Source organism: Odontesthes bonariensis, chromosome 24 (genome assembly GCF_027942865.1).
Source record: "Odontesthes bonariensis isolate fOdoBon6 chromosome 24, fOdoBon6.hap1, whole genome shotgun sequence".
Lineage (NCBI taxonomy): Eukaryota > Metazoa > Chordata > Actinopteri > Atheriniformes > Atherinopsidae > Odontesthes > Odontesthes bonariensis.
Genome location: NC_134529.1, coordinates 10,839,076 through 10,852,882, shown reverse-complemented (window position 1 = coordinate 10,852,882; position 13,807 = coordinate 10,839,076). Strand labels below are relative to the sequence as shown.

Below are 13,807 nucleotides of genomic sequence, written 5' to 3'. Positions count from 1 at the left end.
AATGTAGACTGAATGAGCCTAACTCATACAAACACCACCTAATTTGAACCAATTGCCCGCTGTGTAGCCACAACATGTTCTGTTCACCCCTGAGGAGAGGCAAACTATCTCGCTTCAGATGTTGGTAAGATAGTGCATCTTTTTCAAATGTGCAGACTTTGTCAAAGCATGCAGTTTGAAAGAAAAGGCAACTCTGCCAATATTAACGACAACTTCAGTCTTCCTTTTTCTTAATGTAATTTCTTCCGTTTTTTTGTGCTCCCTGTTTATGTTAATGACAGGGGCAGAGTGTTTGATGGTAACAAAAAATGTACATACATCATAAAAGTGGACTTTATTGTAAGTTTACATGAGTTTATCCATTGTAGTAACCGCTAGTTGTCTACTATATATCATAGAATCATTAATATGGAAGCATTATTGCTCAAACAACATAAAAAAACTGAATATTTATGTCAGGATTTATGATTGGATGATTTTATTGAAGATTTTATTAACTATTCAAACCAGAAATAACAAAAAATATAGGAGTAAACGTGAAATATTCTCAACTAAAATGTTACAAAGTATTAATGAAATGGTGCTTGGAATAAAGTACAAGTCCTCGAAGATTGTGCTTGAGTATAGTACTTCAGATAATGGTGTATTGAAGAACAATACAAATGAAAGCCGCCAGCAGCCATGAAGGCCCTTGCACCGTAATGCTGCTCCGGCCTGTGTTGCAATAGAGATATAGATAGATAATGTGTCGACTGAGGCATATTGTATTATTTATGTGGTGGAGTGGCTTTTTACTTTTGTAAAACATATGTATTGACTGGAAGAACTTGCTGTTTCAATGCAATGTCCTGTTATAAGTGGGCGAAGCAATGGGAATGTCAGAATATTGGCTTGTGCATCTGTTCAGGAGCTGATGATAAAATCTGTAGGATGAGTTTTTCCAAATGTAACATCACCAAAACGGCAAAATGGATGACTTCCTGTTGGGTTTAGGTTTTGGCTCCAAGAGGATTTATTGTGTGGCTTTGCATGTTCCAACTGTGTGCCAGCTTTGAGAGATTGCAATGCCCTGCAGTTTTGGGGTTGCCACAACAAGTGGTGCTCTTGGGCCATTTAGGCCTCCAAAAAGGCAATCGATATGCTGGAAAAATAATGTGAAAAAAAAACAAAAACAGAGACAATAAGCCCTCGCACCAACCTCAGCGCTTGGGCTTAAATATGGCAGAAGGTTTGGATAAAACTGCTTAAAGGGATATGCCACCCCCAGGCCAAATTAAGTGCATCCCCGCATTCCCGAGACATAAATAAGTGTGTGGGAGCGTTTTCCTGGCGACCCAGGCATTGTCTGAATCTCACAGCACTGACCACTGCTTGGTTGCGCGTAATACATACATGCTGGCGTCACCAGCGTCGCCAATCAAAATATTTCGCCCAACGTGAATTAATTTACTTGATTTACCTTCTAATTACTGTGTGAGTGGTGTACTTTCACATCGAGTGCAAATGACTGTGTAAATCTACACGGAAGGCTTTGTTTGCTCATGTCGGTTTGGGAACTAGTTTCCAGTGCGGAAAACACAGCCGAAGCACACTCCCCACTACGTCTTTGGGAATTTATGATTCCATAAAGATATTGTGATTATCAATGGGGAATATTATTAGCCAGTGGCAGCAAGTGTGGTCTGACACTGTGGATATTTCTTGGCAGAACTTTTGGGAAAAAAAATTTCCCAACCTTTTCCAAAATCCACCCTCTGATCTGTTCTCCCTGTGAGTTTACACCTCACAAACTGTCAAAGGGCACTTGTCCCTCCAGGCTGTGTTTGTCCAGAGCATCCGTGTGCCAAAATAAATTTCCACTTTAATCCCTGCTAATTACTGAACGGGTCAAACAGCCAGTAGTGTTAAACCACACTTTTTTACTTTTTGTTGGCACAAAAAGGTAGCTTTTTTATGTTAGATAAGCAAACTGAGTAACACAAACACAAGTTTTTATGATAAGCGTCTTTATTGAAACTGACAGATGAGTAAGAGCACATGTGGACATGTGGCATTTAGATTATCTGATTTTTGCACTTGCAGGAGGTGGGACACTAAGAGGCCATGTTGGTGATGCTGTGGCCCGACTGATGCCTCAGCTCAGGGCAGTTATTTTCCTGGTGAGTGGAGGGGCAGGGGTTTGGAGAGAGAAGAAAATTAGAGAAGGATGCATCAAGGACTGAATAAAAATCAGGCTTTCCAAACATTAACACAATGACAGAATAGATGTAAGTTTTGTGGCAATGGTTATCTGAAGAAAAAGCTCCTGCATGTTACAGCCAGAGAAATAAAGATGAAAGATGTCCTCCAATGAACGCCTTTATTTACTCTGATTTCTATAAAACCTGCACTGTGAGGTAAAATGACAAATAATTGACTGATGACTTTTGTACAGTTCTCAAATAAATAACAGAACAAAACTCAAGAGTTCACTATTGTGACTGTATTTATGCACTGTGCAAATACTTCTTAACAGTAGTCCAGAGGTAGATTGAATTTAAGAGGCTGAAAACATGTTTTTCATACTTCTTATCTACAATTTGTTGTCATTTTATTGATGAGAGCAAAGGTATTTTATTGGTTTGATGGTACTGTGATGTTCCCAGTTTTCTGCCCTCTCTCATTCAAATTTGATTGCATAACACTTTTAGCTATAACACTTTGCAACTTGGTGTAAATTTTCTCTTTCAGCTTCGGATGTCCTTTATATACTGTACGACAATCTGTGTGTTTTGCATAACTACAATTTGCTGCCTTCGTTGATGAAAATGGGTTAAAGAAAATAAATTCCAGTACTGTATTTGTCACCTACTGCACAGTTTGTTGTCACAGGAGCCGGGGCAGTCGCCACAGGAGGGTCCTGACTTGTAGGGTCGAGTAAGCTGGTAGTTTCCACTGCAATGGAGGCCAAACCATCAAATATCAAACATAACAGCAAAAACTGACTCTGGATATCATCCCAAACATGTCAGGAATTTCCTCTGAGAAGGCAAAGCACCTTTCAATCACTATTTATCGAGTGCAGAAAGATAAATTGTTGCATTAATTTCTTCATTTGTCTTTTACAGAGTTGCAGGTCATTGAGAAAGTGCAAGTAAAATGGCACTTTGAGTCGCCCATTGTGATTTGAAATGTGCAAAATAACTGTGACAGAGAGAAGAGAAGGGTATGGGAAACAGAACGCAAAATTTTATTCCTGATATTTATTTTGCTCACAGATAGATTTGATCAACTAGTGTAACTCAAGAACACATTAACAGTAATGTTTGTTCACTTAAAATAAGACAGCACGCAGTTTTCTTTGACAGAGGAGATGTCAGATGTGCAAAATGCTTACGGTCGGCAGTAGTGGCAGACGTAGAAGTACTTGTATTTAGCGTTGGGACAGTAGGCCACAGCACAGCCAATCTTGTTAGAATCGTGCCAAACAACCTGCGCAGGGACAAAAGTGATGAACTCATTCCAGTTATGTAACAGTATTGTGTTTTCCAAGCAGACAGTGGCCAGTTTTCATGTGAATGAGTCAGAATTATCCAGCGATATTTTCTAAAAAACTGAATACCTGTGTGCAGTGTCCGACCACTCCTCCGTTGATGGATCCAACTCCGTAGCGGAAATTCTTCACCTCGTTGTACCAGGCCTGGATAGCATTAGACCAGGTTCTCTTGTCAGTGGACATGAACAGATTCTCCCCACAGCCGCTGGCTGCACTTAAAGAGAAGGAGAACGAGATACTTCTGTCTCTGTTAGTCTCAAACAGAATGAATGTTGGCTCAATTAATGATCACACGTGAGAGGAAATTCATGGTCTCCAGCCTCATCACAACTCATTTCTGTGGACATGCGGCTGCTTTATAAAAGGAACACATCTGTAAAACTTCACCATAGCAACAGAAAATAACACCTACAGTTTTGGGATTCGGGCATCATGTCAAAATGTCCTGTTTAAGTCAGTAGAAGCTGAACTGATCTAAAAGATTTTTAAAAAATCAAACATTATGTTCAACATTGTAACATTTGTACAACTTCAGAATTAAAAAAAATAAAGGAACAGAAGCAAAAGTTTGTACATTAAATGAACCATGAGCTTCAGATGAATTGAACCAAGATCTTGAATATTGATGAGCTTCTTTGAGCTTTGGCCACAGTCACCACTGGGAAAGATTAAGTGATACAGATTCAAAGCTTAAGAAGTTCAGTGGCCATGGCCTCTTATAAGTAGACGATTTTATTGGTCAAATCTGTCATCTTACCCTTATGTTTCTCAGAAGTACGGTCATTTTTTTACTCAGATATTCATGATAATAATAATAAGACTATTTAAAATTTATCTACTACAAGGCCTGATGTTTCTCGGAATTCTCTAACAAGAGGTTGATACAATGCTTTAAAAAGCTGATGACTGCAAATAATTGAATAAATCCTGGCTGCAATGGAGAGTTAAGTGTCACATGATGGTCTAAATCCGTGTTCCAGTTGATATTATACTCTAATTACTCCTACGGAAGTATGAATTTATTGTAATTTCTGGAGTAAAATAGTCTAAAAATTATACAGACAAGCTTTCTCTGTGCATATGAGATGACATTATTTTTGGGAGGTTTATAAAAAGATTACAAAATGTTCTTTAAAATGATAAACTTTTTAAAAAACGATAAAAAGTGCTTTCTGCTGATCACTCTGGAGCTGGAAGGGCTGTGCGACATGGAGCAGGTCTTGGCCCATTTCAGAGCGTTGGCTCCAGCTTCACTGTTCCAGCTCTGTGGGGAGCAGAGGGTACAGCAGCCATAAAGTCTGCACACACAGTCGACTACACCTGACAGTTCATGTTTGGAGAAAGACCTTCAGAAGCAGTTTGCTTTTCAAATGAGAAAATCATAGAAATGCTGTATATGTGTTGTATATAGTGTCTATATACATTAGTCTATATACATTACAGATGTATATAGTGTTTTACCATTTTTAACATGTTGCTAGCAGTGGGCTGCACACCTCTCCTCAGTTGATTATGCTTGTTCACAATCTCGTTCTGTTCAGTGGCGGTGGTCAGGATGGTGGCTAAAGAAAAACAATTACATAACAAAACAAACAGCTGACAATGAATGAATATACAGAATCTTAATGAAGACTGATGTATGAACAGCAGTTTCACTCACGTCCATCCTTCTGGTATGATTTCAGATAAGAAAGAAAAAAGATAAAGGTTAATTTTTCGCTAAATAAATCACAGACCAATGTGCTTGAAAATGTAAACACAATATCACACCCCTGTTGATTATTTATTTTCAAAATCTTTCAATTATAAAACTGCATGAAATATACGATCTCATGTATTCATCCATGAGCATTGGATATAAAAAGTGGAGGTGAAAGTACATTTCCTACATCCAGGGTGTACCCTGTAGCCTGGGCGAAAGCCGACTGTTGACTCTGTCAAACAGTCTGGGAAAACCCAAGAGGAATCCGTTTCCATGGAGGGCGGGACCTTACCCAGCAACTTAAATTCATTGGAGTAACAGAGTTCCCTTAACCAATCATAATGTTTAGAAATGACGTTGGTTATGCGCCGAGGTTCATGCTTACTCTCGCGAGGCTCTAGCTCGCGAATCACGCTTCCCACATCCGCTTTCATTATACCGGTAGGATTTGATAAATCAAACTTTTCCCAAAGCCAGTTGGAAGGAGAGCTACGACATCCTTGCCACTAACAAAATTGAAGAGGCATTCCTCTTGCTCTCGTTTTAATTGTGTAATGATCTCCAGAGTTGAGACAACTTCATGGACAGCTTCTAGCGTTCTTCCGTCGCCATGTTTATTTCCGCTGCGGTTGAACTACAATTATATGGACTACAATGGACTCCGCGCGTGAGTTCTGCGTCACCACTCGCAACTGTTTGCTGATTGGCAAAACACTGAGCGAACCGAGGTAGGGGGATTTGGCCAGACTATGTGCGGAGCCAAAATCTTTGGGCGGAAGTACGTAGGATGGCGTCGCCAGGCTATGTACCCTGGGCATTTGACCATGAATTTTACAACAATGCATATATTTGGGTAATGAGAATAAACCAAAACAAGAAAAAAAAAGAATAATGGTTTGTAGTATTCTCAATTTCTCAAACATTCTCAATTCTAAAAGCGTTACAATTGTCACTGTAGTGATAGTAAAAGTTGTGCGTTAAAAACTTTAACCAAGTAAAAAGTTTAAGCATCAAAATATGTTTAGTGCCAGATGTAAAGCACTGAGAATGCCAACATCATCAGAGTGAAGTTGCTGTTGGTAAAGATTGGGCTAATTATAAGGATCCATCCATTTTCTATACCCACTTAATCCAATTTAGGGTCACGTGGGAGGGTGGGAGCACTTTACGTTACTCTTCTTTTTTTAAGAACTTTATTTGCAACAAAGCAGAATAACGACATATAAATGTGTACATAACGTCAAAAAAAAAAAAAAAGCCAGCCAAGGGGAGCATAAGGATAAGAATAATAATAAGAGAATGACAGTCACAAAACTGTTGCAAAAAGAAAACTATTGAACAAACTGACATATGTGCCAAGGAGTCTCGTGTAAAAAAATAAATAAATAAATAAAACAAAGATTTAGTACAACAGTTCGTCCATAATCCCAAGTTGGGAACAAGCCCATATTGTTGTTTTTGCTTTATGATTAGTTGAAGGTTTAATTGTGAGCAAGTATTGCTTTAAATCAATCAAAAAAATATAGAAATTTGGTTTTCTTTTCAAAAATTTGCATTTGTGTATGTGAAATTTAGCTATTAATAAATGAATAAAGAAAACCTTCGGATACTTTACGTTACTCATAATAATTAGTTCCACTGTGTACATCTGCTCCCCTCCTGCGATGGACGCTTGTAGGAACAAGCACCACTGAGCATGCGCAGTTCCGCTGTTCGCCTCTACTCGCAGACACCTTCACTCTTCCATACGGGAGGGAGGGATCCGGATTTTCCCCGTCGCTGCGGCTGCGGCTGAAGAAGTCATAGCAGAAGCCATAAGATGAAGAAACGTTATGTGGACGCGAGCAGGCTTCGGAAAATGAAAAAGCTGAAAATCACGGAGAAGCTGTCTGAGAGGTAGCTGAGCGCCTGGCGGCTGCTTTTGTTGTTGTGCCAGTCTTTGTGTGAATTTTAGCCGTCGTCATCCTGCTCACATTTTCATTTAAAGTGGATGTGGAGGATGTGAAAAGCGACCAGACGGATTCCAAACAAAAAAAGAAAGAAACAAAGAAATCATGTTTCCATTGTATATCTTTTCATAAAACATGACAGATATGTTATTTATTGTGGAATCTTAAGATGTTCTGTTGGTTATTCTGTCTCCTTACTTACTATATAAATAAAAAAAGAAAGTTTTTTTTCTCACGACTTAACCATATTTGTTCATTGTATGCAAAATATATCAAATTTACTCCACCAGTAACATCATCAGGCTTATTGGCAATGTAAGATTTTGTGGTGTTCCTCTTTTGTTCGACCCCATTGTTTCTGAATTATTTGCAAAATCCTTGACTAACCTGTTCTGACAAAATAAAAATAAAAACACATAGATAGATAGATAGATAGATAGATAGATAGATAGATAGATAGATTTAAGATGCAGTTATGATCCCTTTCCGTCTCTCTTTCTCTCTTGTTTTCTTGATTATATAAATATAAGTTTTCATTTGTTAATGTGGATTAACTTCATGTTTTTCAGTAATTAAAACTAGATGAGATAAATGTAAATACATCAGGTCTAAGTCTAATTAAAAGGCAGAGTTGAGCTATTTGAACTAATCTTCCTTATGTGAGCAGTCAGTGGAGCCAGAGGGAGCAGAATGAGATAAGTGGAATGAGTTTTTTTCGCTGCCAGTGGGTCCAGCGATAGCAGAGGTCCTCTGGTTTGGTTGAGCTCGATAAGGCTGGACTTGCCATCCTGTGTGGCTTATCAACTGCAGCAGCAATCCTCAACAGTTGGTCCCAGAGCCAGAAAATGTTTATCACAGTGGCGTCAGTTTGGCGTCCTTAACGGTGTAGTTAAATTAAAATCTGATATTTTCTGCTACTAACTCTGTGTGTATAATGGCAGAGACAGACAGTCATCAAGTGGAGGGGATACCTTCCACCTATTTTAATGAAACTGTGTTAGAAAATATAGCATGAAAAAAAAAGATAAAAAGACATGATGAACGAGTTGGAGGGAAATGAAATGGCGGAAGCGCGAAAACACATCTCCATGGGCAGGAAGACACACAGATCCGTTACATCATTGTGTCGAGACTAAAGACAGTTAATTTAGTCTGGCTTGTTATCTCACCACATCGACGTCCCTTTGGATTAGAAACAGGATGCCACAAAAAAATATATTCAACTAACTTGAAAACCAAGATTAAACACCCAACTGCAGCAAGTACAACTAGCTTTCCAAAGTAATAGCCTGTTTTATGTTAAAGGAGAACAAGTTTGCTCTGGAGTGCATGGAAAAACAAACAGGAGGGGCTTATTGCACCGAAAATAGTGTTGGATATCACTTGTGATAAAACAAAAGAATTGTTTTCGTCACTGCAATGTTTTATAAAGAAATCATTTCTGTGTATGAAAAAATGTTTGAATTCGTCTTGTATTTGCAGTCATGTGACTATAAATGTGATGACTCCAAACTGCCTCAGTTAATGAGCAGCTATGCTTTCCATTCAAAACAGGAGCCAGCTGCAGGACACAAATTACAAAAAGTAATTAGTGAGCTTTAATACTTTAACTAGCTGATAGAGAATACAACAATCCTGGCAGTCAAACTAAGCACAGGAAGATGAAAATAAAAAAAACAAAAACACAAACCAAGATTACTGGAAGCCAGGGTGAGAGGATCAGAGGTGAAGAACATGAGAGAGACGTACTGACGCCTGTAACACCTGACAGAGTGGAAACACTTGGGCTAAAATACACAAGGGAGGTAAAGAATAGAGGTGAGAACAATTAGGGAAGAACGGGCAATCACATGGGCGGGAACACTAACAAAGACTGGAAGCATAGCTAACATAGAAGAGAGTGATTCTCTCGAATTAAACTAGAAACAATACATGGAATAACTATACTGAATAATTGGACAAGTCCCTGACAAAATCCTACACCATTACAGCTGCACTGGAATCAGAGTTTCAGGTCCCATGATTACTCCTCACTATTCTGAAGTAACACCTGTGCAAAAGGAGGTCCTGTTACAGAAGCAATCAGATAGGCCTCTGAGTGCTGGGAGTGATGTAAACGTACAGCTTCCTTCCTTTTATTGAGTGCTTTTAAATGCAAGGCAACAAAACTCGCTAACAGGCCGCTTAGCTCGCCTTTTAAGCTGTCAACACACAAACAAGGACACATGTGAACCACAGCCAACTATAAACAGATCTCTTCTGCGACATGCAGAGGCACTGACAGATCACTTTCATCAATAGAGACTTTAAAGAGGGGCTACTATAGCTTTGCAAACACTTGATTTCAAATCTGAATATTGTAGCTGGTGCTACGGTAACCACAGACTTCCTTATATTGTCCTGAGAAGCCGATAACCTATGGAATGAGTGCACACTATGGGGCCTTTGTGTACCCAGTGCTTCATACAGTATACTGCCTGTTCGTGTGGGATATGGTTGTTGTTTTACAAGTGAGCGTGATAGCTACGAGTTCAACCAGTGGCCAAAGACTGAGCTCTCCCAGCACACCAGGCTTAATACAGCAGGACTGGTTCACGTCAACCATTAGGTGTTGTTCTTTCTGTAAGCCACTGCCTGTTTGATGGCTAGTCAAACTCAGTATTCCTTAAACAAATGTACGTTAAACAAATATATGGAGAGTGGTTTCTAATAAGCTGCAGGGGAAATGGTTAAAGCGTGTGGACCCCAAACACAATATACGTACAGCCAAACATTAATTCATACAGAAGCAGTGCTGGGGAAAAAAAGGGAATATTCAAGAACACAAGAACAAAGCAACAATTTGGAAATTTCATCCAGTCAGTTTATTTTCAGACAAACAGGTGAGTACAGTCTGTAAGATTTAGGTAAGATACTTTTACCAAAGCAGGGTTCCATAATAATTTTTTGATATATGTTTTTGCCAGGTTGATAAACTTTATTTTACTGGTGTTTATACATTTTAATGCAGCTATAAACGTACATTAAATCATATGATTAATAAGTTTCCCATGAGTGGATTAAGATTTGCTACAGCTCTTTTTTTATAAAGTAAGATTGCATATGATGCTGTTTATATTGAATTCATTACTTATTAAAGAAAACACATTATAGCCTGAATATGTATGTTTGTATATATATACATTCAGTTTGAGTGTGTATGCTTCAGTGTGCAATATGGCTTTTAACGTGTTAAGGTGTTCAAAGGTGTTCAAAGACGACATCCTTTGACGATCAGAGTGACTGAGTCGTGAAGTAAGTCTTTGCAAGAGCATTCAAGTACGGCACACATGAATTGGAAAGATTGGAAACATTAAAGGGGGGATTTATAGAAGAATCAGCTGATTGGTTTTGGCCTTTTCATGGAATTTGTGGATGTTGAGAAAAGTATTGAAAATCCTCATGTACATCAAAACCAATCATATTGAGTCAGAATATTATGAGAACTCTGTCATACATCCTATTTTAACAGAGTCAATGAAAGGTCATGAGACTTTCATTTATTCTCAGAGTAGTTTCTCTGTAATCTAAAGAATGACTTTTGTGGTTTTTGCAAAGTTCCGTGACAAATTTCATCCTTTCATTTTTCCTGAAATATATTTCTGTATGAAATGTATGAAAATTGATATTTAGAAAAATATGTATGAGCCAGGTATTCGTAGGTGTTATCACAAGGGGGAGGCTTAAGGCTCTGACAAATGTTGCATGAGAACGAGGAATTATTTTTTCCAGAATTGCAGTCTTGTAAGTACTATTTCCCACTCTTTGCCCTAATAATAGATAAGCCCCATGAGTCTTTACATCTGCTTATCACTGCTGCCCCCGTAATCTGACACAGACATTTGCCATGCCCGACTTTTAAACTGAAGACAGGGCAAACATTCCTCCTTCTCATCCTGGTAAATCTGTTCGCTATTAAGCAGTGTCAAACAGATGCAGGGAGCAAATCTATATGCTTCACTCAGGAATGGTGTGGTCATGCGAGGGTCACACAGTCATGGGTCGTTATTTCAGCAGGCAGCAGATACATTCCATGTACGGCACTTATGTGATGCAAGAAAATGTCCTCTAAAAGGTCAAGCCTTCTGGGTAATAGTTTAGGCCTAGATTCCCCCCGCTAATTGTAAATCAATTACATTCATTCTATGTGAGAAGTTCATCCTGTTCTAAATGACATCAAGCTAGTTTCAAACTAGTGATTTAAAATGACTTCCTACATATATATGCATATACATATATGTATATAGATATATCTGAAGGAAATAAAAATCATACACCAAACTTAACCTACTCTTTTAATTTTTGAAGAAAATTTGAAGTGATCTTTGACACATTTCCATTGACAGATTTAATAAATTAAGTTGCATGGTGTTGCTAGAGTAATTCAGTAGAAGAAGTAGTTGTCTCAACAGGAAACCAAACTTGAGGAAGAAAAAAATCAGCAAAAGCTGAGGTGGGCAAAATGGAGTGAGCGCCTCTTCAGGAATCACAGCAAGAAAACTACAGTCATTTTCATGAACCTTAGAGGGTAATTGGAGTGAAGACTTAATAAGAACACATTATTTGCAGTTTATAGCACCTTATAGCCCCCTACCCATTATTTAAATCTGATCTCTTCCTCCTTGGCTATGATCAACATGTTTTTTTTCCAATTTTCACCAAAAGTGGAACAAATGATCAGACCGAGCCTCAGAATAAGAATCAGATGGATTTAAGACTTTTGTTACATTACTTTCTTGTATGCAATCTTGCAGCTCAGTTTCACAAGACAACATGTAATGAGTAAGATTATCAACATGTCCAAAACGTAGTAGTTTTGTAAACTGTGTGATCTTAACATTTTCCATTACCAGTTATTTTGTGTAGGCCAGCGTTCCCACAGTGACAACAGAAAGCCATATACTCATTAGTATTCAGGTCAAACTATGTTTTTCTCCCTAACCCTAACGTGTATGTATTGTCTAACTTGAAAGTTGAAAGATGAAAAGTCGGTGGGTAATATTGGGTCTTATGGGGCTCAAACTCAGCCCTGTGGCATGGCAGTCAGCGATGTAAAATACATGATGTATCATCCATGCTCCTCTACCTTGTTAGGAGCCTTTTTTTATGTTATAGTGTGTAGAGTAGAGTGAAGTATTGGTCTTCGTAGAAGTCTGTGTTTCATGTGTGCCCTTCTAGTTAGAACAGTGTTTTGTAACTTGAGATTATTTGCCTTTTTTTTTTTATTGAATTTACAGTATCTCAGTCTATACATGAATCTAAGCCACATTTTGTCTTTATCCTTCAATCTACATTACATAATATGATAACACAGTAGGTGATGTGTAATGAGCCAGGAGCCTCACCCGCAATAGAAGTGAAACATTGATTTGACCATTTATTTATAGTTTGTTAGACAGATCAGGTTTATTTCACAACTTCCATGAGTTTATATTGAGACTTGTAGAAATTCCTTATGTGTACCTCTAATGATATTCTCTGGCTGAGGGAGAAAACATATATTTCCATAATGACAGGCTGCAGTTTCACAGCGAATATAAATGATGAAGCTTGAGAGATTCATAGTGGGTAATTATGTCCACTGTTGCATAATCACCCGTCTGAATGCTTTAAAGTTGTAAACAACTGAGAACACTGATTTGACCAACAAGTTGTTTTGAAACGTCATCGTAATCTTCTGATTTATTGTTCTGTCACAACCAACCACAGCTCTTACTATGGATTTGCCCACAGGCATTTGAAGTATTCTCAGTGTCCTCTAAATTAGACTGTATGTTATTTAAAGTGTACTTTCTCATTTGTCTCTTTTCTGTTTAGCCACACGCATTTTTGTTTGCTGAAGAAGGTTGCAATATACAGAGCAGTCATAAGTCTGGAAAAGGGTTTGAAAGAGAATCAGTTTGAATATTTTAAAAAATGATAATAAAGAATTGTTTGTATGGCACTCCTCTTAACAATGTTAAGTGTTAAGGTGAGTTAGTCAAATAGATGTTCACAAAACATGATAGTAAAATGTGTGATAAATGTATCAGACATTGCCAGAGGCTTTCTTAAAGAGAAGAGTTTTAAGATGGGATTTGAAGGTGGCTAAAGATGAGGTATGCCTGATTTCAGGGGCAAAGAGTTCCAATAGGATTGGAGACTCTAATGGAAAAGGATGGATCTCCCTTTGTCCCAAACCATGATCTGGGACAAGTTGGTAAGGTAGTGTCTGCCGGGAGGGGACAATGAATAAGTCTGTGAAATATATGGGGGCAAGGCCTTTGAAAGTTCTGAGGATGAGAAATCAACAGGAAATCTAATATGGAGCCAGTGCAATAAAGCAAATAGAGATGATGCATACATGCCTTTTTGTCCCACGAGTCTAGCTTCAGTATTTTAAATCAACTGGAGAAGACAAATGGAGCCGTGGAGGGGGAATGGAGGGACGTGCATACGTTTTACATTTTATTTATTGAGAAACTCACAACACACTGTTTGCACTTTGCAAACCTAAAGGTTTTATCTATTTTCAGGTGGCTTGACATAACTGCTTGTTATCACGTCCATCACAACAGCCTTCTGGTGACCTTGGCTTTAAAC

General features: G+C 38.3%; 1 protein-coding gene across 3 annotated transcripts; it reads right to left on the bottom strand.

The window, feature by feature from the left end:
* Positions 1–2,007: 2,007 nt before the first annotated feature.
* LOC142375322 (cysteine-rich venom protein TEL1-like) lies at positions 2,008–5,425 on the bottom strand. 3 transcript variants are annotated; one of them, XM_075459314.1, is made up of 6 exons: positions 5,196–5,425; positions 4,997–5,097; positions 3,602–3,749; positions 3,377–3,471; positions 2,852–2,934; positions 2,008–2,156 (listed from the first exon to the last, which is right to left on the bottom strand). In XM_075459314.1, the coding sequence occupies exons 3-6, from the start codon at positions 3,716–3,718 to the stop codon at positions 2,149–2,151; spliced, it is 303 nt and encodes a 100-aa protein (XP_075315429.1). In that variant the 5' UTR covers positions 3,719–3,749; positions 4,997–5,097; positions 5,196–5,425; the 3' UTR covers positions 2,008–2,148. The 3 variants fall into 3 exon arrangements, with proteins under 3 accessions (XP_075315429.1, XP_075315428.1, XP_075315430.1); XM_075459313.1 differs by having other exon boundaries at positions 3,602–3,744; positions 4,997–5,425; XM_075459315.1 differs by lacking the exons at positions 4,997–5,097; positions 5,196–5,425 and having other exon boundaries at positions 3,602–3,846.
* Between the last annotated feature and the right edge of the window lie 8,382 nt (positions 5,426–13,807).